Source organism: Cottoperca gobio, chromosome 12 (assembly GCF_900634415.1).
Source record: "Cottoperca gobio chromosome 12, fCotGob3.1, whole genome shotgun sequence".
NCBI lineage: Eukaryota > Metazoa > Chordata > Actinopteri > Perciformes > Bovichtidae > Cottoperca > Cottoperca gobio.
In genome coordinates, this window is record NC_041366.1 from 12,900,766 (window position 1) to 12,927,530 (window position 26,765).

The 26,765-nt window shown below is 42.4% G+C and overlaps 1 protein-coding gene across 1 annotated transcript; it reads left to right on the forward strand.

Annotated features, from left to right (window-relative positions):
- Positions 1–6,258: 6,258 nt before the first annotated feature.
- On the forward strand, positions 6,259–25,108 carry prag1 (PEAK1 related, kinase-activating pseudokinase 1). Its single transcript, XM_029444474.1, is given in 8 exon segments — positions 6,259–6,546; positions 9,795–9,955; positions 9,957–10,139; positions 10,219–10,296; positions 10,298–11,976; positions 18,721–18,866; positions 20,274–21,040; positions 22,431–25,108. Coding segments are annotated over 7 exon segments (4,101 nt in total). The 5' UTR covers positions 6,259–6,546; positions 9,795–9,868; the 3' UTR covers positions 23,592–25,108.
- Positions 25,109–26,765: the final 1,657 nt, after the last annotated feature.

Here is a 26,765-nt window from a genome sequence, read left to right on the forward strand (position 1 = left end):
GAAAGGGAGAGCTTTCGGCTAACTTGTTAAAATTATCCGATCCCCCCATGAACCCATGAACTCACACACTTCCAGTGCCCTGCTATGATAGCTGAGGCCCGGTCTGACCCGGGCATCTGCAGACGGCTAATGCATCTGGCAGATGGCTCTGTGTGTGTGTGTGTGTGTGTGTGTGTGTGTGTGTGTGTGTGTGTGTGTGTGTGTGTATTGGCGTCTGTGTGCATCTGTGAAAACTATGCTAACATTCGTGTTTGTGTTCATGTGTTTTAAGTATTCAAGCAGAGCAGCAGCCACATCCCAGGACAAACAGGTCAATGGTGTGCAATAAGTATTAGTGCAGTTTGGGTGTGAGCCAGATGAGCAGCCAATGACAAACTGACCAGCTGGTATGTGTTTGTATCACTGCCTGACAGACATGTCTGCCTGATAACAAAAATCTATCTCCTTTGACCCTGCACTCTGACGCACACTTTCACTGGGAAAAAATATCAAACATGTCTCATCGTCCTGTGTACATTTATTCAGTAAATAATTAAATGTTATACTATAGCTGCAGAAAAAAAGCCTGTTCTTGTTGGTCAGCAGGATGGACACCTCAAATACAGCTCTGGTTTTAAACCAGTATGGCAGGTACATAGGGAAATTACCATTTGAAAGTTTAAAGAACTATTTATTCCCCGCGAACCCTCCAGTCAGTCTTCCCCCTACGGGTAAAAGACTAAGCAGTGTTAAGACTTGAAAATCTTGTTTCTTCAATAGCACTTATCCTGAAGCAATCCACATCCTAAATGCTTCACTGGTTGTTTAAACAAGCACATAGACATTAACTTGTCACTTGTCAGTCCATGAGCCACATGGTTGCATTATTTTGTTCATTGTATTTTTTACTGAATTGTCATTTTGGCAGTGTGTTCTTTTCACTCTGTGTGTACTATGTGATTATATGTTTTGCTGTTGTTGAGCGCAACGAAACAAATTCCAATTTTGAAGAAAGATAAGCGTCTCCTGAGCCATTTAACAATAGTATACAGTAGGTTTATGTTACAGCAATCAGTTTCAATTATTTCAGCTTCGTTTTTGAGGAATTGTTTTATTGTTCTGTCGAGTATAAAGCTGTAGCCAGGGGGACACTTTGTGGTTTTATTGGAAGTTAGTTACCTGCTGTTTTAGTCTGACTATTTCTTGACAAACAGGAAGTTACTGCATCTGTCAGCTGTTGGCATGCTAAGCTGATTGCCTCCTGCTCCAGCTTCATGAGAGTGATATTGAGTGATTGATGCACCCAGTAAAGAAGCGAATAAGAAAAATTCCCAAAATGTCAAACTATTGCTTTAATGATTATATTTGAAACTTTGATTTCTTTATCATTTACTTTCTAAAGCATCAGTTCATCTTTTGTACTTGTAAGTTTCATGTCCTGCCAAGCCTTGAAAGTGCTCCAACATTCACTATGCATTCTCTATGGTGACCGGTTTCGACAATAAACAAGACTTTTATCTTGAAACCTTCTATTAAAGCTCTATTAAACGGCAGGTAACCATAGCATCAACGCTGCACAACAATACTACACTAACATAACTATGGCCTACAAGCAGAATTTCAAACATAGATAATGATATAAACACCGTCTTTATTTTTCTCCCTTAATGCACTCTGAGGTGTCTGGAGCTGAAGGTTTATATAGAAAGTAATTGATTGCCTCTACTTCTGTAAAGTTTTTAAATAGAATAGCTCAAGATCTAACTTTGAGACTTACAGTGTCCTATACTATTATGAGTAATCCAGGTAAATTAAAGTGAGATCACATAATAAAATCCCTCAATCTCTATAAACAAATGATGTGTCCTATTGATGGTGAAGGGTTTTTGTGTGTGTTTCGTAATCAGACGGTGAGCTTGTAAGGGCAGGTACAGGAATGCAACAAAGGAGGCAGTGGAGAAATATCGTCATCGGAGGCTGTGTAGGTGAAAGTATAGTGTGTGTGTGTGTGTGTGTGTGTGTGTGTGTGTGTGTGCGTGTGTGTGTGCGTGTGTGTGTGTGAGTCTCAGTCTCAGTCTCAGCATTGCCTTATCTTTGCATTCTTAACTACACCAACTCCTCTACACGACTGCCACAACCCAAAAGGGGAAAGGCACTAAATCTGACACCCACCTCTCCCTTTGACACACACACACACACACACACACACACACTATTAATTCCTGGTGCCTGGCTCTCATAGGCATACAGTTACACGAGGGGGTTACCTTTGAATGTTGAGGTTTTAAGAGGGACGACCTGTGGAGAAGAAAGTGAGTCCTGAGGGAGATGGTGTACATTCAGCCCCTTTTGCTCTTTGTAGTGTTTCCGACAAGCAGTAAACAGACTGACTGCAAACAGAGGTCCATTCCTTCTTTCATCTTTCATTTCAAACACTTGTTGAAAATGTTCAAATTTCACTTGAACTTTAAAAGTTGAGCTTTTTTTATTTTCAGCAGAGGAGAATCTGAGAGAAGCATTGAGTTTCAAATGGGTAGTCTAATGTCTCCAGTACTAAAGAGTATTCTTCACATGCAGGCCAAATGCAAACAAAGACCTTTTGGTGTCGTGACAGGATATCTTTTATGGGGCCTCCTGTGCTAATGGGAAGTGACACACAGAAACAGACAGAAACCTGAGCAGTACAATACCTGGTTTGTCAATTAGCCCAAACACAACACTTCTCCTTTTGTGGTCGAGATTTCCAGAATACAGTAAGTTCACATAAACATGTAATTAGAAAGAAGACCAACATTTGTTAAATTAAAATAGTTTTACATAAGATGTGTGTAATGACAATGTCACGGAAACCAGCTGGCGACGTTTGTTGCCCGTCATACCCCTCTCTCTCTGGAATTGACGGAAAGTTTAAATGTTTTGTCGAAGGTTGATAACAACCAGTGGCGGGCCGTCAGGGCCAGCAAGGCCTTCTCTGCTGGTTCTTTTTAACATTTTAACATTTTAATTCAAATTAGTTGCGCTGCTTCCAGCCTCAGATCGAGATGTGGAGGGCTGGCCTTTATGTTAGAGCTTTTATCCAATCATATTTCAGCCATCATGTGTTGCCAGGGTCCAAGAAATCTGCCCTGAGGCCTTCAGAATCAACAGTGAGGGCACCTGTCCCTTAAAGTGAACGGAAACAAAACTGTGGCGTTAACCAATCAGATTTCGAGTTGGCGACACCGGGGCCAGCTAGAAGGCGTGCGATAACGTCAACACGTGCACGTCTTTTGATTGGATACGCACTATTGAGAGGCAGAGCTATGTAGAGCTAGCAAACTGAACTTGAACGAGCTAATTTAGATTTCTACAAGCTGTTTTTTTTCAACCCACAATGACTGAAGGAGGAGAAGAGATCGATTTGGTCGCAGATATAATTACAACGTCATTTTCAAGACGAACTTTTCAAGAAAAGATAGAAATCGTGAGAAGAGAACGGCCAACTCCGACGCTAGCGAGCCTATCACAGCAGGGAAAAGGGTTTATCCGCCACTGTCAAATCACTAACTACTAGACACTGCACATTGTACTGCTGGGAATGCCTGCTATTTACAACTAAATGTTTCGGAAATATTAATATAACTCTGTTGTACTTGACTATGTTAAGGTGATGCAACGCCCGGTTATACTGCCTTTCTATCTAAATGTATAGTTTCTAGAGCCATGGCGTCATAATGATGGTATTAAGAGGGGGAATAATTCAGGTAGGACTGTGTAGGACATCACTAGGTGGGAAATGCACGGCCCGCCACTGATACCCACACAGCGTTTTTTAAAACTGCATATATGACTTTTGAATGTTCTGCCCACCTAAATGAATATACTGTAGGAAAAAAAACCTTCCATATAGTCGGTTTCATTCAAACTGGAAGCAATTATTCACAAGATATTCACTCTGAGCTGAGCTTTTATTCATAATAACAGAGAACCATTCTCAGCAGTCTAATATTATTCTACTCATCATAACTGACAGTAGACTCTGAGGGAGATATAGTGTCCTATCTGAACTGAGCAATGCCTTCAATCATCAGAAGAGCTCTATTTCTTGCTACTTTGCATTAAAACCCACTTATCTCCTCTCTTAAATTAATTTGAGATGATTGTCCCTTTTAATAATTCAAAGAAAAAAAGAGAGCAGGTCCAGCAGTCTGAACGCTGGCAAAGCAATGGACACGTGGATCTATACAACATTGGATCACTCTTATCAAACATTAAATATTCAAGTCTTTTATTGACTTACTCTATACTTGTGTTAGTGGTAATGGTGCAGAGGTGCCGGGGCATCAGGAGACAGCATGCATCATACAGTTGTCAAAACACTGCTCATATTTCAGCAATCTGAAGTCTCTCTGGGACCTGGGCAGTTTATGATTGGCTCTTCAACAGCATCTTCATGTTGCAGTGTACAGAGAACAGAGAGGTTTCCTCTTTCCAGACTCTCTCACACAAACTCACAGCTGTCCGCAGCATGTCAACAAACTGCTAATTCATCAGTGTGCATAACGTGGCAGAGGCTCTCATGGCCAGATTCAAATGAAGTTGCTCTGATTCCCTTCATAATTTAAGGAAGCGGTATAAAAGATGAGCAACTCCAAATGTTTTACGGGACACGCTGTACACAGCCTGACAACTCCCGCCTCATGCGAGGACAGGCAAGAAGCATACATGCAGACTAGTGGCATCTTCAATTTATCGGTAATGATTTATAGATATTATATGGTGGTTTTGTGAGTACATCATGTGAATGAAGGAAGAATCAAGTCAAAAAAGAAATTCCCACACTTTTGTCTTTTTTTTCTCTCTAAATAACCCTTGGTGTTTTCCTCACTATGCGATTTCTACTGAAGAAATCATGTGGGAAAATATCTTACACTGCAGTGTCCATAAGTGATTCCACCCCCCTGCTGTGCTCCTCTAATTTGGATCTTCCCAAAATTTCTCAGCACTAAAATCTCGGCTTGTGATGGAAGATTTATCTCAGTGTGTCTGTGGAAACAGTTTTATATGACAGCCCTTCCTGTGAGCATGCAGAGTGACAACCCATGTAGTCAACAATGAGATTCTTAGCACAAATACACCTCAATATTACAACATGATATGCCACTTCCTGCATGAATTTAATGTAAGATGAAAGAACAATTTGCAATTTGCAGGCCGAGTCTAAATAGCAGAATGTATCGAGAAGCTTCTCCATATTGTTATGCAAAGATCAAGCTATTTGAAATACCCCATTAGGAGAATTATTGAATGCTCTGTACTGCCAAAAATAGATGCAATGCAACAAAGTCTTAATCCTCTTGAGAGGGTTGAGACTCTATCCAAATTCAACAGGTGGTCTTGTAAAAAATATCACTTTTCCTGGATCCAGTCTCTACTGTGCCACTTATGTTGATTGTCTCAGCTCTGCTATAAATCCTCGTATGACGTTCAGGAAACTGGTGAGTTCTGTGTCCAATCGATTCATATACAGTACATGGATGTGACCTTTCACAGGAAGTGCAGAGCAATGCGATCTTCCCAGTGGATTTGGTGGTTAACATATCTATTGCTGTGTTTGTTTCTGCCATTTCTAAGGGAATCTTCTCTTTCTTTTTGGTCTCCTTATGACAAACTAAAGAGAACCAAAGGGTAATGTATGAAAAGAGCGCGGAATAGAGCAAATTATGGGTATGTTTAAAAGAGTCAAATAGGCCTACAGATGATACCTCATTTCAGTGTTACTTTTTAGAGGAGATGCTCGGTTAAAAGGCTAATCTCTATGGATGACCGCCCTCATCCGACACAGCGGCTGTGTTTGTCACTCTTTGCCTCTCCTTTTGCTGCCTGTAATGGAAACCAGCAGGAGGTCCAGCCAGGCTCAGTAACAGCCAGTATTTTTCTATCACTCTGTCACCCCAGCCATGATAAACAGAAGCAGGAGCAGTCCAGAGGATAGCAGGAGGGAAGGGGCATCAAAACCCAGCTTGTGTATGTCCACCTTCCCCACATCAAAGGAGCTTCTGATCAAGATGAATTGCTTGCAGAATGTGAGACCTTGCATCCTTTGCCTTATGCTGCAACTTTACATTTTTGGGGAATACAGTTGTGTACTTTTCTGCAAATCAAATGACAGCTGGGTTGTTAAAAAAAACAAAAAACCTATGACAGCTAATAGAACAAAGCCTTAATGGAAATCTGTGAGAGTGGCCACTGACCAGACTGCATGGTTGATTTTGAGCTCCTCCCACCTCCTTGTGCTCTCTCCACGCTGCTGCAGAGAACTCCTGCTCCGCCTCGACACTCCACCTCTGCACAGTGCAACAGCAGCAGCAGCAGCAGGAGCCGAAACCAGCCCGCAGCAGCAGCAGCAGCAGCAGCAGCACACAGTCTCCTGGGTTGTTAACCTGTCGCATGTAGGATACCTGAAGACAGGCGGATATCGGCTTCTGCTGGGATTAGATAAACAGATACGACACAGTTGTTGTAGAATCATTTTGTCTATTTTTTTGGAGAGCTTTTGTGTTGCCAGGGAAGAGAAAGTCCGAGCAGGTAAGCAGCCAGTCAATAAGCACGCGATAACTGTGGCTTTAGCATGGTTACATTGTAGCTTCTATTTTTTCCTTTTAGATTGTGTTGGTATTGCGATGTATTTTAACCCACAGTTAAATTTCCCATTTATGTGTTGTATGAATGCAGGTAATGAAAACTGCCATTTTCCCCAGTTCCCTCAGTGCACGAGGACATTAATGATTTTTCTGCGACAATAACGTACCGTAAACCAAACTTGGCTACAAGCGAGACAAGTGTTTATCCAAATCATTATACCAAATCTAAAAAGGCACGTTTAAAGCGAAACACGTGGGATGTGTAGCTAATGCCGAATGTGTGTTAAATAAACGTGCTAGGAAAACATTAAAATCTACAGTCTTAAGGTGGAAGTTTTGACATATTTGTCAGAAGTTCACAAGTTTTGGCGGAAATCCCTATTGAGTATTGAAAAAACAGGTTGTGTGTCGTCGTCCCCCCCCCCATGAATGAATGGGCTGTGTGAGTGGGGCAGGCGTGACAAATGTTGCTCGTGAAAGCATTTGTATTCAAAGTGGATGACTACACGCTGATATGACCTGGTTATCAGACCATATTATGGACTATAGGTTGTCTAATTATTCTGTTTATGAATGACTGGACTCTGTTATTCTGTACGCATCTCATTCATTGAAGTGTATGGGCTTCTTTTTTGGCATGGCATAGCAATTCAGTAAAAAAAACAAAAAAAAACAGTCAGTCTGGATAGTGCAGTGAATTATATTACAGTAACCCCAGAATAATAACCATCAGATGACCTACACTTCATTAAGTCTTTCCCACTGCTGTTTGTGCTGGTGTGTTTAGGGGGGTCAATTGAGTCCTGCTTTCTCACTGCAGAAAAATTCAGACAAAGTGCAGTTTTACCAGCTGTTGAGTGTTGATGAGCCCTTTAACCTTTACCTTAATTATACTCCTCTTGCTCACCATATCTCTGGGCTATTTAAACTGTTGCCATCGAGTCTAACATTGCACCCTGACTGCATTCCTTATCCTCAGTGCATTACAGCCTGTGAGCTCAAAGCAAATAGTAGTTTTGTGTTCTCAAAGGAAACTTGCAATTTTGGCTTTTAGACTACGGATATAATGTTTAGACTCCCACACATTAGGGTAGTGTGTTTTATTTCTCAGCAAAATTGAATGTGTTTTTTTGAGACATCTAGTGGCCAGGCGACTGTGTGATGTACAGAGGTCATAGGTATATGTGGCTTGTGATTCAAGGCTCATAGTGTCTTTATTAGGTGGGCCAAAACTATAAATTCCACACCAGACTAATATCCAACCTCAAGTCATTTTTCCTTGCACTTGTCTTATTTTTCCAACCCCCGACTTCTAACATGTTAATGAGATATTTTTCATAGTCTGTGTTTTTATTGAAGTCAGGCCTTGAATTCTGTCATGTGGCTGAACTCGCGGTTCTGCCCTGTGTGTGTTTTTACAAGAGGAAGTGAGAAATATTGGACATTGAGCTTGAGAAGGTGTGTGGAATGTAGACAGCGGGGTCTATCTGTGTTCAAACAAGCGGGGATGAACATGTAAACAAAGAAGGTAGCATAACCTAACCCAAGGTGAGGTTTGAGATGGGTTGAATTCCACTTCAAATGAAACTCCCACATGTCGACTTCTGTCGTTTTCTTTGATTCCCTGCAGGGAAAGTGGAACAACATAGACTAAATTGCCCCTGTCAGTTTGGTCTTAACTTACTAAACACATCATGACCGTGTTCTATCTGTCTATGCGTTGTTATTGCATGATTGTCTCATAAGCCCCCTAGACAAGTTCATGATTGGTAGTCAGTCTGTTCTCTACGGCAGCAGGCCTCGCAGCCTAAAGATCAGTCATCTCTTCACATGACTCATGCACAATGCCATAAGATGTTAGGCAAGGCTTCGTTTCCTCTGTTGTCGCAGGAACGGTTAAACAAACAGTAAAATAGGGGGTGCTTTCCTGCTCAAACTGAGTCAGACAGAACAAAGAGAAATGTAAACTTGCATTATCTTTACCTACAGGAAAACGCTTAATTCTTATAGGATTAGTGGATCGCAACGTTGTTATACAGGAGCCATGTATTACCAGGAGTCTTAAGGAAGGTGTTCCTTGTTTTTTGTTCTGGTATTTTTTTGTCAATACAATTGTAGAAATAATAATCACTGTGGCTAAAATAATGCATATAACAGTCATATTTAGGTTACCTTAGTGCATATATAGGCCCCTTTCCATTGTCTTAGGGGGGTAAGTTCAACTTCCTGTTTTCTCTTCGGTATAATGAGTCTAGATGGTGGGCTAATGTTGCCCTGTGTGTCATAGCAGCACCTTGTTGAGAGGCAATTAAAGCTGTGTAAAGAACATAAAGAGGGACACCCAGATGCAAGGAAACAAATGATCTCTCTAAAATGGTGTTGATCTTCTTACTGTCTGCCCGTTAAACAGGACAGGACAGGGAGAGGAAGGAGGTGTGTGTGGGTCAGTTTGTTTGTGAGAGGAGGACACACACTGTGTGTGTGTGTGTGTGTGTGTGTGTGTGGAAGGGGGATGGGAGGTTGTTGTTAATGGGAGATTCACCCTGGTGAGACTTGCGCCTTTAGACATTCCTAAAATTCCGACCTCCGGGATGCTTGAGGCTCCTCCGTCTTCTTCTAGCATGTCGGGGGCTGTAGAGGACTCTGGGGGGGCTTTTATGTCGCTGGGCTTACACCGGCAAGCCCTTTGGTCAAACATAAACCACATACCCTCTAATTTAGGAGGCCATGGGAACAAGTAGCACAGCACACATCAGGTCTTCTTAAGTTACTTCCACGGATGACACTTAAATCCTAATGGGGGTCTTCTATCAGCTTGGAGACACTTGTCAGCCTGGACTCCCTCATCACTGTCTCAACACTTTAAAACAAATTGTAACTTACTTTCTCTTTTCTTTGTTAAGATTTCAGGCATCTTGATACAGAAAATAATTTATCTCCGGTGAAAAAATAGAGAGATGTACTGATCTAAATTTTTCTCTCCAATTCCAATACATCAACTCAGGGTATCTTTCAAATGAACAGTTCTTATGTAATACAAGACGTTTAACTCCTTTACAAAGACACATGGCCAAAAAAGTGATTACATAGACTTCATGACTTCATTATTTTAACAATGTACCTCATTCTTCTGTCCTCTTCATACGGCCTTATCATCAACACCTTGTGACGTCTCAACCTTGTGTGGGTCAGCCATGACGCTTCATCCGGTATCTGCCACATCACTCAACAGCCACTTCTGACCAACCGGATTTAGCAAACCAAAGATGTCAGCGTGCAGCGACTTTGCAGAACACGTGTGGAAACCCGGCTCTTGTAAGAACTGCTTCCACCCGCTAAGTGCACACCACAATGACTGTTGGCAGCTTGGATGGCATTGTGTCAGCTGCTTGTTTGAAGAACATCCTGGGAGGCGATGAAGAAACTGGAGTAACAGCGCCTTCACCCTACAGCAAGCCAACCATCGCTGTCAAACCCACTATGATGAGCCTTGACACCAATGAGTCTATGACTGACGTTAACATGAACATAGAGCAGGTAATTCTCTTAAATGTCTCTTATCACTGTCCAGAATGATGTATCTGTTCTTTAATGTGTGCTCATGTTTATGTTCCAGGAGAACACAAAGAGCCCAGTTGAGCGTTTGGGCCTGAAGAAGCTCTTGGACCTGTCGTCTCTTTACATTGACAGTAACAGGCTGCAACAAGGCCCATAAAGAGGTGGTTCTTCAGAGTCCTGAAACCAATATGGACTACAACAACTGCTTCTCTCTGGCTTCCTTATCCCCCAACATCCTGCCAAAAGACTCTATGATCATCAGCAATATCTTCGTCACACAGGAGGAGGGTAGAGGTTCTCAGAGTTTAAAGAAGAATGCCAATGGAGACACCTGTAGGCAGCAGAATACAACCACCACTAGAACCAAGAGCACTTATAATGGAATTAGTGTGACGACCAGGGCACATTTTCAGGAGTCCCATCAGGCATCTGTGGAGATACCTTTTTCTGTCAATATTGTCCCTTCCAGTCCTTCCACAGTTCATAGCAATGGTATCATCAGTGGGAGTACTGCTACCCTTACTACTAAGACATCCAGCACTTCTACCACTTTCCCCACCACAGCCTTAAGTGTGGACACCATTAGCCACAGTCCCCTGCCGTCCCTCCACTCTCCTCCCGTCCTGTCTAAACAGATCAGCCTATCGGACTCCTCTTGTTCTTATCGTAGTAGTACAGATTCACTTCCTGGGGCAGAGGGGTCGGGAGGAAGACAAGTTAGGTCAGGAAGCCCCCAAAGCCCACCAGCCATGGGTAGCTCACAGTCAGCTCCCAACTCTCCTAAGGGAGAGCTGGACTCAGAACCTATTTATGCTGAGAGCACCAAGAAAAAGTGCAGGCCGCAAGGAAATGGGGTGCAATCCCATCCTGTGTCCCCAAACCAGACTAAGAACTTATCCCAGGGCTCTGAACTTTTAGGAGATAGTCAACGGGCCACCATCACTGTAATGGCCGCTCACACGGAGGACAACAACAGGACTTTCTACCTGAGTAGTCCAGATTCAGCCATCAGCACCCAATGTCAATTCAGCCCCACAGCACGCAAAGACCCCAGCAGCCCGGCCTTCCGCTGGCCCAGCCCTGGCCACAGTGCACCCTCTTTGATGACAGAAGCCATCCATACCCCAGCTCTCCAGCCCAAGCCTCAGTCTAGCCCACCCATTCCCCCGAAAAGGACCAGCCGTTCCCCAAAACTGGACACATCCAGCCTCTCTCCGTCCATCTCTTCTCCAGTCCTTCTTCCTTATCTCCCCAGACTGGGCATCTCCAGCTTCTCCTCGTCCATCTCATCTCCCGTCCCTCTCCCAGAACTCCCCATGCTTTTCCTCGTCTCTGCTAAAGAGGGCCACTTCAAGGTCCATACAGAGAACCACAGCTCAGCAGTGTCCGAACGCTGGCACAAGCCGCACCACCCTAGTTCTGGCTGGAACTGTCGCATCGAAGAAGAAGAGGAGGAGGATGAGAGAGAGCGGAAAGAGGGGGAAAAGAAGAAGTTGGCCGCTAACCCAGGGAGAACCTCTCGGGTGACAGGCCTGGTCAATAGTGCCGCTGTCTGGAAGGAGGCCAGGGACTGGAAGGCCCACAGCACCCCCCCTTCGATGACAGAGCCAGGCACGGCCCCCCCGGCTGCCCCCAACAATGGTGCCTGTCAGGGGGAGACCGAGGGCACCGGTGCAGAGGAGGAGGGCAAGCATAACGGGAGCATGCCGTCCAAGCAACCGTTTCATGGCTGCTCATCAGAGCTGCTGGCAGCAGGGAAGGGATCTGCCAACAATGAGCCAAATCCACCACCTCCCCCGCCTAAGAAACTGCACAGGTAAGAATAACAAAGACGTTTTTGTTTGGCTTTTATACATTCAATTATTAACCCTCAAATAGGACAGAACATTAGTGTGTCTTGGTAGGACTACATTTGATAAATCTCAGAAAAACGTATGATTATTTTTATTATTGATGAATCTTTTGCAGTTAATGATGTTGACAGTGAGATGTCACACAAAATGGCAATTAGAAGTTAGCAGAGGTTTAAGGCCATACCATTTCTTACTAAGTTTGACCAATAGACATAAATCAGCAAGATGACACGTTTCCAATAAGAAGCAATGCAAAGTAAGCAGTTCCTAACAATTGGGAAGCTGTGACCACCAGATGTAGAGTATTTGTTCAAGCTAAAGGATTTAGATGAGCGATTTATTAATCTCACCATCCTCATTCAGCTTCATAAGTTAGTTTTGTTTTCTGTTTTTATGCCATTTTATTCCTACTTTCCAAGAAATTGCCTATTGTAAATTTCCCACAATACTCTTAATGCTAAATAACGGCTAAAACACAGTAAATACACCAGCAATCTCGAGGAAGGGTTGGTATTAAATATTGTTTACGATAAGGCAGCAATGTAAAAGAAATAGAGGTTTAATTACACACTACTATACTAAACACTTGCTGTAAGATGAATGCTATTTACCAAACTTGAACTCCCCATTATAGCACATCTTTGCATGCCTGTCTCCTACCTATGACTTGCATTAAAACTATTGGGACCAATTCAACCATATGGTTTCATTATATTCCATAATTTAGTACTTAGAACATGCACTTAGTCTATATGTATAAATGTGCTTTGCACTCTGATGGGACAGTATATATAAAGTATATAGTGTTGGTGCTGCTTTTAGAATAAAAGCTATTGCCTGTGACTGTGCACATGCATCTTACTGCTGTGTGAATCTTACTGTGCCTTCTCCTTTCATAGCATCATTATTCAGCCTTGAATCAGACTCCATTCTTGCTGCTTGTGATCATTCAAACTGTTCCGGCATATTCCTCAATGCATGCCTTGTTCTATTCATGCTAGTAATGTGACTTTTTCAATTCTAATTAACACACAAAATGGGTCTGTTAAATAGTCCCCTGCTGTGTCACATTGCTGTGAGTTTGTTTTGGCTGTAGCACAATACACAGAACTGTAAAAAATAGAAAAATCCTGCCTTGTTACATCGATATTGTCATACAGGGACAAAGCTGTCTTTAGCAGGTGTTCAGATGCATTTTAGTTTTAGTTGACTAAAAGTTTGGGCATTTTAGTCTTATCTCAGTCAAAGAAAACCATAATCATTGTTGACTTTAACGTAAGTAAGCTACTCGAAGTCCTCCTCACTGTGCTCATTGTGTGCTGCCAGTGTAGACCTGGAATGGTGTGTATCTCAAGACATGAAACTGCTGCATTGAGGAAAAAAATAAAATAAAAAAGCAGTATCATATTTCGTCTCCATTTTTGTCAATGAAAATATAACGATTTTGGTAAAGTAAAAAATACTTTTAGTAAAACTACTTTTTAGTCTTTTTTTTTGTTAACAATAGTGCATGCTGATATAGTCACAGTTAGTGTTTAATGACGTCAGTGTTCTCTTAGTCATGGAAAAAAACTACCGGTACTTCATAGTTTTTGTTAACAAAATGAAGACTGTTGGAATGTGCTTTAAATTCTTGATGTTCACACATCCTGGTTGTTTTTAAGGCTAAGTAACAGTATTTTAACAGTATTTAATCTCATCACTTTCACAATTAGCAGAATTATACATTTTCACCTTTATTCACTATTGTGACCTACTGTACTCAGGGCTCCCAGCCTACATAGCCATTTATTAGCAGTAAAATTTGCACACTTGCTTTAACCTGAGTCTGCACGACACTAAGAATACACACCGCTGTCTGAGTCAGCTACTCCAAAGCTGAAACAGAGAGGATGATCTGTGTTGCAGTTATTAGAACATCAAATGATCTCCTCAAAATAAACTTTGCTTTGTCTGGGACTCCATGATGAGGTGTGATAAACAACTGTGACTTCCTCAAGGCAAACAGATGTTCTGCCATCTTGAGCTGCTACAGTCAGCAAAAGCTGAGTGGGAGTGTTTTACTGTCAAAAACACAGACTGCTGATCACATTTCAAGGGCCCTTATGTTTGTGGTAATTCTAGTAAGGACCCATCTCTCCTGTTATGACATTGCAGACATTCTGCGCTGATAAAAATACACCTTGTTGAGACACGTGGGAACGCCTAGAACCAGCCAGTGACAGTTGTGGCTTTCCGAGTCTATCAGCGGGTTTAGTGTATATACTCAACAAGCGGGACAAAGTGCTGCAGGGCATCAGAATTGAAATCTTGTCTTGATAAAAATATATATATATCTTGTGTGTGGCATGAATGAAAAACCTTCACAATACAAAGACGCGTGTGTACAGGCCCCCCGTGAAGCAGCAATTTCATGTGCTGAATCATTTAAAAGCCACAGATGGTTTGAAAAATCTGCCAGAAAACACCAAAGTTTCTCTCTTTATTTCCTCGTAACAGGTCACCCTACGTATCATGTGGGCGGGTCAGCCTGTGAGGCGTGTGTGTGTTTGCATATCTGCCCATGTAATGCTCATTAACGCGGAAGGCGTGTCGCACTGGTCAGTGAAGGTTGCCACAGGGAAGGGCTTAAATGAACAGATTGTTGCCCCTGGCAACTCCCAAACTGCCTAGTCTGGCAGTCTGTTACCACCAATAGAAGTAGAATTTATAGATCAGCCATGTAGATTCAAGTCCACCGAGTTTGACTTGGGTTTGAATTGCCTTTTGCGCTCCAAACTGTCGTTCCAAGACGTGCTGCCCCTCCCTCCGCAGAGCCATCCTGATCCCTTCTGTGCAGCAGAACAGATAGCATCTTGTTGCCGTCTGAAGTGAACGAACAGGTCAATGACTGAATGCTATATATGAGATATGGGTGCTTAAATTTACATTTTGCGCATCTAATGGGTGCTGTTGCTTTTCCTGCTGAGAGAGACTTTAAATACACATATGACTCGCGTGGAGCCAGGGTTGTGTTACTACACTTGTTGGGGCTTTAGAGAGCCACCAGTCTGATCCAGGGGCATTTTGTGCCTGCCAGCCCAACAAGGATCTTTGCCTGTCCAGCATGAGGTAGGCACCTGATAGCATCTTCTTCTCATACGTGTCCTCACTAGAAATGATCTATGATTAGACTTGTGAAGAGAAGTGGGGATGTTGTTGTTGTTTGTGCAGGAAAATGGTCACAGAGTTTGAGTGTGACTGAATGGCCAGATGGCGTGTGGTCAACTTGATGCTTATTCTTTATTTCCTTCCTCTAAAAACACATCCTGCCTTTTGCGTGTCTTCTAATCTCGTCTAATCCTTTTCTGCCTAGACTAGCTATTCTTTTACTTGAGCCCATCCTATTGCTAACATTTAAATGGTTGTAAGATGAAGAGAAATTAGAACTAACTGTGTTGCTTCATGTGACGTGGGGCAAATAAATGAAAGTGGCTTGTAGTGAATAAGGGAAAGAGATGGCTGACAGAGAAGAAGATAACATGGCAAGGCTGGAGCAGTTTGAGGAAGATAACAAGGATTGGTGTCAAACATTAATGGATCTTTGTTTAAAAGACATGGTTTATATGACCATATAACCATGGTTACTATCCTACAATCATGGGAAAGAAACAATGCATGTGCACTGTGTTGTAACATACAGAGGTTACACAATAACACCAACACATGCATGATATAATGTGATCCAACAAAACAGCAATGCAGTCATTAATACCTTTTGTGAGTTTATGTAATACAAAGAGAAGAAAGCACCACAAATACAATCAGTTCCTCTCTGTCTCGTAAAACACTCAACATTGTAAGCTTCTTAAAGGTTGTGTTTGTCGCATGGCTGTTGTATTGTACAGTGTTCATAATACTGCTCTAATTTCTGACCAACTTATTTTAACAAAACCCTGAATTTACGAGTCAACATGAATGCATCGGCTGTAGTCGGGTTACAGTATTCATCACTCCCAATGCTGTATGACCATCTTGGATTCAGAGTTTTACTAAACAATTATTGTCTCTTCATAAATTATCCCTGGAGACACGCAGTACTTTGTCGTCATTTTATATATTTACGACATAGAAGGCTCTAAATAAGAGTCAGGAAGTGAAACCAGTTGTGTGAACATGATCCACAACAACACTGCAGTTTAGTTTGGGTTTTATTTTACACTGTCACACTGCTATCTGTAGCTAGTTAGCTGTTACCCCAATCCATTTTTAAAAACTCACCCAGCTCTTCTCACACACAGCTTTATTAATACCACACACACACACACACACACACACACACACACACACACACACACACACATGTCAGGCAGGCATGAATGTCAACAGATCCCGTGTGTTACTTACTGTAGCATGGTTGTTTACACTCTAAATCTGGATTGCTTTCGTTGCCGGGCTGATTGCAGAACACAAACTTCGTGGGACGGGTTTACTGGGGCAATCATGATATCTCACGTAGACTTTGTTTTATCAAAGGAAGTGAATAAATCTATTCTGAGGAAATAAGCAATTAAGATATTTATAAATAGGGATTTTTAAGTTTATTTGTGGTGCGGTCTCTGTCGGGATGTAGATAACAAGTGACTGTAGTGCTGAAATGGTTAGTCAACAGAATATTAATTGCAAATATTATGGCAATCGATTCCTTGTCTGACATTGCATTTGACGACGTCATTTTGGGCTGATGGACAATTTTCTGACATTTTGTAGACCAAACAATTAATCAGTCAATCAAGAAAATCACCTTCAGATTCATTCCTAATGAAAATAACTGCATATTGCAGCCTCTAAATGCTTATGCATGTGTATGTACATTCTTACACACAGTCCTAATCTGAGTCAAGGTCATTTGGGAAGCCCTTGCTCAGAAGGCTCATTCATCCATGCTCATCCTCCCGCAGGACACAAGCAATGACATTCTTTCACCAAGGAAAATCTCATGTTTTGGATACAAATCTGAGAGATCTAGAGAGAGACACGCACACATGCACATAGACTCAGAATTCCTTCGCCCATTACCATTTTTCCTCTGCCTCAGCGTTTCCACTGCCTTTCATCACCGATCTTTTGTCTGTAAAACGATAGTGGATCCTTTAGCTAACTGCTCACAGAGAATACCTAACCCTTTGTCTCCCCCCTGTGCTCCTCTCCTTTTCTCCTTCTCGTCTGTTTGTTCTGCTGATTTACGGTGGAATTGAAGTCGGTGGTGGGGGGCAGATAAATGGATAGAGGAGTCATTTTGTGATGGGAGAGGAAAGAGAGAGATGAAGAGATGGTATGGGACCCTGCTTCCCTCAGCCATTAGTGGGTATAATGAGACATGTGAATGGCTGTCACTCAGCCTAATTGGTCACCTTGATTAGGAAGTCTGCTCATGCACAGTTTTCATTGGTATTATAAGTGGCCATCATGCTCGTCAGCCTGAATAAGATGAATAAAAAGCTTCTTTCTTGTAAGTTAAAGGAAATACAGCAAGGTTATGTAACTTTTGAAAGCACACAATCTTTCTTTTACAAATGAAAAGCTGAATTCATAAGCAATAAAACACACCCCTACTCAATTGAATACCCTCAGGGGTTTCGTTTCATTGCTGCAGCTTTTAAAAATATATTTTTATTTATAGTCCGTAGTAGAGAGATGACAGGAAACAAGGGTAGAGAGGGATGGGAAATGACATGCAACAAAGGTTGCAGCTGGCTGCTAACTGAGGCCACCCACAGGCCATCAGCGCGCCCTGCTGCTACAGGTTCACTTGGTCAGGTGTGACCGTTAGTAGTTAATGTGAACAAAGTGTAGATACAAGGGGTTTTACATTTGAAGGGTTTTTTCAAAAACGATCGTAATGCAATTGTTTTTAAATTCTACGCATTCGTATTCCTTGTTAGAAGCTGGCGCCTACATTACTAACAATGCAACTCGAAAATCTGATTTGTTCAGACTTTGCAATACTCCCTCTGGAGCCACCAAAGCTTTATACAAATTTATTTCATAATATGCAACAGTACTACGCAAGACCTGTGAACAGACTTTGATGAGTAACATTGGGGGAATTTCCCTTTTTTAAAGAGACTAACTTTGGGTGTTCTTGGGTAATGTAAGGAAATCCAATCTGCCATTATCCTGCGTTGCCACATGTGGCCACAGTGTCTGATGTTGAGATATACTGTATATGACTAGTGATATAGTACCTGAGGCAGATATAAAACTGCCATATTTGATAGACTCATAACATGCCATTAGAAGATTGTTAAATGTTTTAGTAAGGCTTGTTTGTTGCAGCTTTAAAATCCTCACAGAATCGAGAAGTGCGCCTCTCGAACAAGGAAGTGGATCTACTCCTGACCGTACTTGTTCCTCATTTAAAGTGAAACAGTGTGCTGTTTTACGTAGGATCCTTAGTAATGCATGGTGCAGATAAGAACACATCAAGGGGAAGTGGAGTGGATCCACATTTATAAACGGATGAGAAAAAAGAAAATATTCTCTTTCGGCACAAAACCTACAGACTATTTACCAGGGGACGCTAGACTTGGCTTGAAAGATGTTTGGCAAAGATGTCAGCAATGCAGACACAGAAAACAAATATACACAAAATATGGTTTGAATGCATGTTTGTTTATATCTTATTTTTCCATCATATTCTCTCGTTGTTGTTTCCTTCATTACAGAGTGTGTAGTAAGATGAGTGGCAGCAACATGGAGCTGGACCGCTGCAGCCAGCAAAGGTCGGTAGAGAGTCCTACGTCCTCTCTACGGGGCCTGGGCAGTGCCAGCCTACTCACTGCCTCCACTGACAACCTGACTGCTGACACTGGTAAGTACCACTCGCACTCGTATTATTATCTTTTGGTGCAGTTGGTCCATTTGCTCCACTAGGAACATGTACAGGGAACATATACGTCTGGAACAGTAGCTGATAAAGCAAATCATTTGTCGTTTATTGAGCAAGTTAGGTGCTTTTTCCACACATGTGCTTTAGTTGATTTGTGTTTGCCTTCATGTTAGTTTCGCTGCTCTGACACTATTTCACCATGTTTTACGATTTAAAAACGCACTTTGTCCAGACTGTGCAACGACAGGGAAAAGAGGAAGGATAGCGCTGCAAGGTTTTACAGCGTCAGTCGGTCAGCTTATCTCTTCCTCTTTTGTAAAGTGCGCGTATACACTTTGTTTTGACCCTGTGTTCATTTTCATGACGCGAGTTCCAAGATCCCTACGATCATCAAACCTGAGACGTGGCTCAGAACGAGTGGCATCCTTCACATATCCTCTGCGGTGCAGATGCTTGTAATTGCTGTAACTTCCTGGGCAATGTTGTTTGAAGAGATAATTATGGACTCTGATAACGAGAGGAAAAAGGGCTTGGCTACATCCTACAGAGTACTTTATTTTACGTTCCTTTACAGTCTTCCCCGCTCTGTGAAAGCAGTTATTGAAGACTGCACCACACAATTATCTCAGTATCTGTCTCCTCTAGTGAAATGTCAAGTTCCAACTTTAAGTCTTTAATTGACAAATGGATCATAATCGGTTTGAAGATGTTTTGAGTGTCAGCTTGAACCCTGGATTGTGGAGATTTCCAGCTGTTTTGAGGAAACGAGGTATGTGTCTGCGCTAAGGCTGAGCAGTAGGCAGTGACAGAAGGGGTGTAGTAAATAAATCAAATTCACAGCTGTTACCCAGGAATATGTGAGCCTGTCACTACAGTGAGGCTACAGGAAATTAACTCACAAGGACCCTGAGAAGCAAAGGATATAGTGTGTGGCTCTACTGAAAAGAAAAGCCTCTTATGGTCATTGATCTGTGTGTGTGTGTGTGTGTGTCTGTTTGTTATTATTGTTTTCCAAGTCAACATTTGTCAGTTCTATTTGTTTTTGACAAATATATCTACGTGGCTCTCTCTTCTGTCTGTTCAATATGAAGCCGCAGCTGCTTACTTTAGCTTAGCATAAAGCCCGGGAAGAGGGGTAGCAGATGGCCTCGCTCTGTCCAAAGATGGCAAAATCTCCCCACCAGCACCTCCTTATGATCACTTTTTAACACTTTATGTCTGTTTTTGATTAAGCTGTGCAAAGAGGTTGTGGTACGCAGATTGTGTTACCTTTGAACAGAGCCAGACTAGCTGTTTCCCTCTTTTACTTGTGTGAGTGTTGTTTTGAGTGTGAGTTAATGCTTACTTTTTAAGCAGACCTGCTAATGTCTTTTATCTTCCTCTTCTTAGGTTCTCGGGATGCTACCCGGATGTCTTGTTCCTCTCCATTTTCCAGAAGTCCAGTGGCCTCAGCTCCAGGGTCTCCTCACCCGTCCTCTTTTAACACCTTAAGTAACCAGCCACCTCCACTCCCAGAGAAGAAAATGGTCAACCGCACCGTGTCGGCTCCGGATAGCGCGAATGGAAGACCCTTTGTCCGAGGCTACCCACGCCTCCCATTCACTGGCTCCGAGAGCAACGTGTGTCTCCCCGCTGATGTTAGCTCCCGGTGCAGTTTACCGTCCAGCCCTGTAGACCCGCGACCCATTTTCTCTTCCAACGAGTCTCTGGAGCGTTGTCACACCCCGCTAGGTCGACCCTCAAGGTCCCGGACACTGGATGAGCCACTTAAGACTCACGGGCGTCTGGGCGTCCACTGCAGAAGCAGCATCACCTGCTCCTCTTCCCCCCAACTCAGCGTGCCCTTCTCAGCCTCAGAACCGGGTTCTGCGCCAAATTTGGGCTCCAGCCTGCAGCTACAGACCCTTCTGAGTAACATAGACAGCAGAGAGGGAGTGTACTCCAAACTGGGAGGCCTGTACGCGGAGTCTCTGCGGCGCTTGGCTCTAAAATGCGAGGATCACTTCACTCGCTCCCAGAGGAACCCGCTTAGGTTTGAGGAGAGCAATTGGTCTCTGTTCAGGCTCACCTCCAACAAGCCAAGCTGCAACTCAGGAGACGCCATATACTACTCTGCTGCCTGTGCGTCAGACCCCAGCAACTTCTACGCTGTAAAGGTAATCTCTAAATACTTTACAGAGTGACTTTGTGTTGTTCACTTCCAAAAGCAATAGGAAATGTTTGGTTTGCATTAGCAGTAACTTTATACAGCGTTACGAGAGTGAACAGTCAACAGCGAGGCTCATATCAATGCAATAAAATGCATCGTTTCCTGTGAACCCCTCGTGCGGAGGTGGGCATGGGTTTGAATTCCGTGCAGGAATGGCCGACTCCGCCACTAATGAGGACAGCTAATATAAGATATATGAGAGGTAAAGGTATTGGCTGTTGCTGAGAAGATGCAGAACATAAATAGTATCAACAACAAGATTTGAAGAAAGTCTTAGGGTTTAGGGACAGTTTATATTTACAATTGAGTTTTACAGCAATTGAAGAGTCTTCGCTAAAATATGAACCTCAGCATTAGTTCATGGATGGCTTTGACTTTGAACTCTTAAGTACAGAAGACAATAACTGTAGTATTGTAAACAAGTGCTGCGTCTGTGTTGTGTTTTTGTAATGTACAGATCTCAGAGTTTGTTGTCTAGAGAGCAAGGAATGCACAGTGGGTTCTGTCAACGGATCTTTTAATCAGGGATTTGACAGTTTGAGGATAGAAAGGAGGAGATTAAAATCGGGGCGGTGGTCTTGTTTGTTCTTAGGCTACAGATGGGATGGCCCCACTGCAGCACAAACCTTCAAGGCATGTAGTGTAAACAACCAGGAAGAAGGGTGTGGATTCAGTCTCACTAACCTTTGTCCTAAAGTCATTAGTGTTGGACAAAGCAGCAGCTGTTTGTACAGTGCGTGTTGTGCCACAGCGTCGGTGCCCACAGGTCTTGCTTAATATCTCTAGGCCCAATTAATCTTTACATTCCAAGCAGGATTTACAATCGGACAAACCCCTGTTTTCAAGGCCAACACACACACACACACACACACACACACACACACACACACACACACACACACACACACACACACACACACACACACACACGTAACTAAGAAGAGATTATATTCATAAATCTGACTCATTGATATTTGAAACATTTGTATGTTTGTTTCAGAATATTATTTGGAAAAGTGTGAATTTTCCCACAGCTTGCGAGAGAAGGACAGACAAAGAGAGGCTGTACTTAAACATTAGTTTAGTTAGTTTTTTTAAGCTATTCTGCATCAAGGACATTAATTTCACTTGAATGAGAGCAGGAACTGAATTGGCGTTGACCTTGGGTCCCTCACTAACAACAATTCCTTTCTTGTGTTTCTTGGCTCCACTCCCTTCCCGTCTCTGTTTGTGGAATTCGACCCCCCCCCCCCCCCCCCCCCCACCCCTCCTGGCACTTTTTTTCTCCTTGGCTTCATCCTTTCCTCCCACTAATCTTTGTGTTTGTACTTCTCCAGATCTGCAAGAGTCCATCGGTGGAGGCCAAGCAGGGCCATCTGTACGGTCTGTCAGTGCAGCAGAGCATGCCTCCCTACTTCAACCTGCAGCAGGACTGTGGCCACTTCCTCGCCTGTGTTCCCCAGAGCATGTTGCCTTCTGACGAAGTCTCTCTGCCCTCCACACCTGCTTCATCGCTGCCTCAGCCCTCCATGTCCGCGCCTAGTCAACAGGTAGAACGAGAGCGAGTGGTGGTCATCACCTCTGAGATCCCTCGGCAGACAGCAGCTGACTTTGTTCGGGAGTGGGCGGCGTTCCATAAAACTCAGCCAGAAATCTACGAGCGCCGCGTTTGCTTCCTCCTCCTGCAGCTCTGCCACGGCCTGGAGCACTTGAAGGAGCACGGGGTCACGCACCGCGACCTCTGCCTCGAAAACCTGCTGTTGGTGCCTCATCTCCGCAGGCCCTCCCAGTTCCCCCAACAGACCACCACTGACAACGGCACCGGCATCGGTTCAAGCGGTGTAGACAGTCAGCGTCACCTTCCCCGGCTCCTCATCAGCAACTTTGCTAAGGCCAAGCGTCGCTCCTCTGAGGATGCCGCCTCAACCAGTGTGGACCCTCGCTTCAAACGTGACCACGCCAGATTGGCGCCTGAGATCGTCTCAGCAGCTCAGTATAGAAAATTTGACGAGTTCCAGACGGGCATCTTGATCTATGAGCTCCTCCACCAAGCCAACCCATTTGAGGTGAGTCCAGCTCTGAAGGAACAAGACTACCGCTGTGAGGACTTGCCTCCAATCCCGTCCGTGTCCCTTTACTCAGCCGGCCTCCAGAGGCTGGCCCAGCTCCTGCTCCAACCTGACCCCATCAAACGCATCCACATACAGGAGGCCAAGCGCATACTGCAGAGCCTGCTCTGGGGCCCCCGCAAGGACTTGATGGAGCAGCAGCGGGAGAGACATGTACAGGGGGTCGGCTTTGTCGACGGATCCCGACACGAGGGCCTCCTTAATTGGCTGGACGTGAAACGGGCCCTGCTGATGATGAAGTTCGCCGAGCGCTCGCTGGAGCCCGAGAGGAACGCGGAGCTGGAGGACTGGCTGTGCTGTCAGTACTTTTCCTCGGCTCATCCTCTGTCTCTCTGTCACACTGCTGAGCTGCTCTACTCACTAAAGTGATGGCTCGCTTTAGGGTTAAAACATGTGTGCGAGTGGAGTCGAAGTAATGCGTGAATGTGTGTATGAGAAAGACCAATAATGTCCAAGTTAATGTCTAGACACTATGGAGGGGAGATACTGTGAACCTACTCACCTGTTGTTGTTGTTCACCTATTGCTGCATGCATGAGAGCTGTGCATCAACCTAACCGTCCATCATATATCTTTTACAAACAGTATCCTGCTACAGACTGTCAACTTAGCAAAGGCATGACCTGTAAACATTCTGCTGTTTATAATTGTTCTTCTCCTGGTCAGACATATGGACAAAATCACTAAAACATTCACTTAACGACTGATGCTGATTTAAAAACATCTGTAAAAAAAAAAAAAAAAAAAAAAAGGAAGAATATGAACGGTTTTCATAATCCTGTAATACACTTACCAAAGTTTCATGTTTGACACTGTATATTGTGTGTATTTATTAAATATCGAGACATTTTACCCACTGAGAAAATAATTCATAACCTTATTCTGTGTCAGCAGGTTTTGCAAAGTAATGCTGTGTCTTATCTACGTAAATGTGCAGCTAACTTTTAAGTTGAAAAGAAATATGAGGTCACGAGCAGACTTGCACTGTTGCACCTTTTCCGTCATGTTTATTCATGGGCACATAGTGCTGTACTGTATACTGTGTAAACAACACACATGTCTTGAACCTAATCCTCGGGAAGTTACAACACAATGCCTATTCCTCAGTGAATTCTGGTGAACTAGTTGCACAATCCTTGTTTGACAGCATTGCATAATAAAGGCTTAGAATGAATTAATCATAAGCCATGCTGTCTAACACAACTCAATATTAATTGGATTGACAAAACAATTGGCAACGTTAGCAAATGCTTCTATGAATGGATGCCCAGTTTTTCCTTACGCTTAATTTTTTAGTATATATATTTAAATATTTTGACATTTGTCGCAGTGCCTTTTTGTTCCTTGTATATGTTACAGTGACCCCCGAAGCCAAATGTAAATATTAGCGATCATTCGTCCTTCGTGAAACTGGCCTTTCACCGAATGTTCCAGAAACAACTTTGTACAGTAATTTGTAGATGATATTAGCAGAGAAATGAGCCCAAGCAGGTCTTAAAAAAAAGCCATGAATACGAGCAGCAGTTAAAAAATATTTATGATATCATTTGTTATCCTGTAGTAGTCACTGGAATTTCTCTTGTTTATTTTCATATGTGGATTATCAAGTAATTAGTTTTTTTTGCCTCCTGTGTCCCATGAAGGCTGCAGAGAAAGTTTCAAGTTCATGGGAATGTTATCTCCAACAAAGAATTTCCTAATAAAGTCAAGAATTTAAGAGCCTGCACCAGGTTTTAGTCCATGACTGACTGATGTTTCTAATGTTGCAGAAAGAAAAAAAACACATGGTCAGAACTCACAACTAATACATTATGGATTTTAATTATTTTGTGTGTGCCTCACCTATTTGCATCTATCAATAAACTGTGCATATATTTTCTCACAGTATTATCTGGTGTTTTGATCTTCTTTTTTTGTATTATTAATTATTGGCCTGTTCATTTGTGCTGACATTACCAGCTGCCTCTGTTAGACAGAAATCTATGTATTTTATTTGACGTCTTAACTTCGATCGGACAGGAAATGAGGGCTTGATTCGTGACGGAGAAAGTCTTTGGTGTTATTTGGATGTGAGCATTACTGCATACAAAGTAACTTGGTCTTTGTTATGTTGTCTTACTTCGTTTTCCAACAAAAGTACATTATGCAAGGGAGTGCGGCTATCTATTGTGATTTCAGGATGAAAAACCTTAACCCTGTGACAACCAGTTAAATGTGTTTAAGAAATAAGAAATCGAACTAGAATTAAAGTAAGAAAGAAAAATCCAAACAGCTAAAAGAGAAGCTTTTGCCTTTGTAGACAGAACGGTGCATTGCCACTGAGCAACACAACAGTTTGTACGTGTAGTGGAATCTCAATTTGAGTTTGGAGCCTCAGGCCGAAACTAGACCCCAGACTTCCAATCTCCCCCCCCCTCCCCCCCACCCCAATTCCTCCACACAATGTAGCTTTCTGCTTCACATCACTCCTTCAAAACCACTGGCTGCTCCCTTGTCATAGGTAGAACTATGTTGCTATGGTGCTTTGACCAATGGAATGGCATTTCCAGGAACGCAGTCAGTCGCCGTCTCTCTTTCACAAACGCATTCAGAGTGAAGCAGCCTGTTGAGCTGGAATCCAAAGGACCCCCCCCCCCCTGGTAACAACTGCAAGGCTCCCTCCTTTGTTTTGTCTACTGAACACCGGTCAGGAGGTTGCATACTTTACTATACTAAGACATTTTTATGAAATGCTATGCTATGACTTTTTAATGGCATACAACACTACGATGTTTTTATGAAGGTTTTTATGACATACTATATACTATGAATATTTTTTACGACATACAATGACTTCTTGTTTTTTATGACGTACTATGACTTTTATGATTTATTTTACAACATGACTTGTTTTATCACTTTAATTATGACACACTATACTATGAGTTTTTCCAAAAAAAAAATATTTTGACATACTAAGTGGTTTTTATGACTTCTTTGAGATACTATACTGGGACTTTTTTATGACTTCTTCACATTTTATAATATGATTTCTTTATGACATACTATACTATGATGGCAAAACATTTTAAATACCATACCATCCTAATACTAGGACTTTATTTGAGAAATATTTTATAATAAATTGAGAAATAATATACTGTGAAAATGACATTTATAATGACATACTATGACTTTTATATGTTTTTAGGACATATCATACTAGGATTTTTTAATCTTTTTTATTTTATAACATACTATGACAATTTTATGACTTTTATTATGACATACTATGACTTTTTTCAAATAATTTATTTTTTACATACTTTACTATGACATTTCTTATCAGTAGACAACAACAAAATAATTATAATATATATATATATATATATACACACACTTAATTGTACTACTTTACATCATGAATTGAATGATACCGAGCTCTTGATAACGTGTACTTTTGCATTCCATATCTTAACATCACAATATCTGAAGGAATCCTGGCAATGTTTCGTTTTTTAAAAAGGAAGTTGATCAACCTGTTTAGTATTATAATAATGAATTT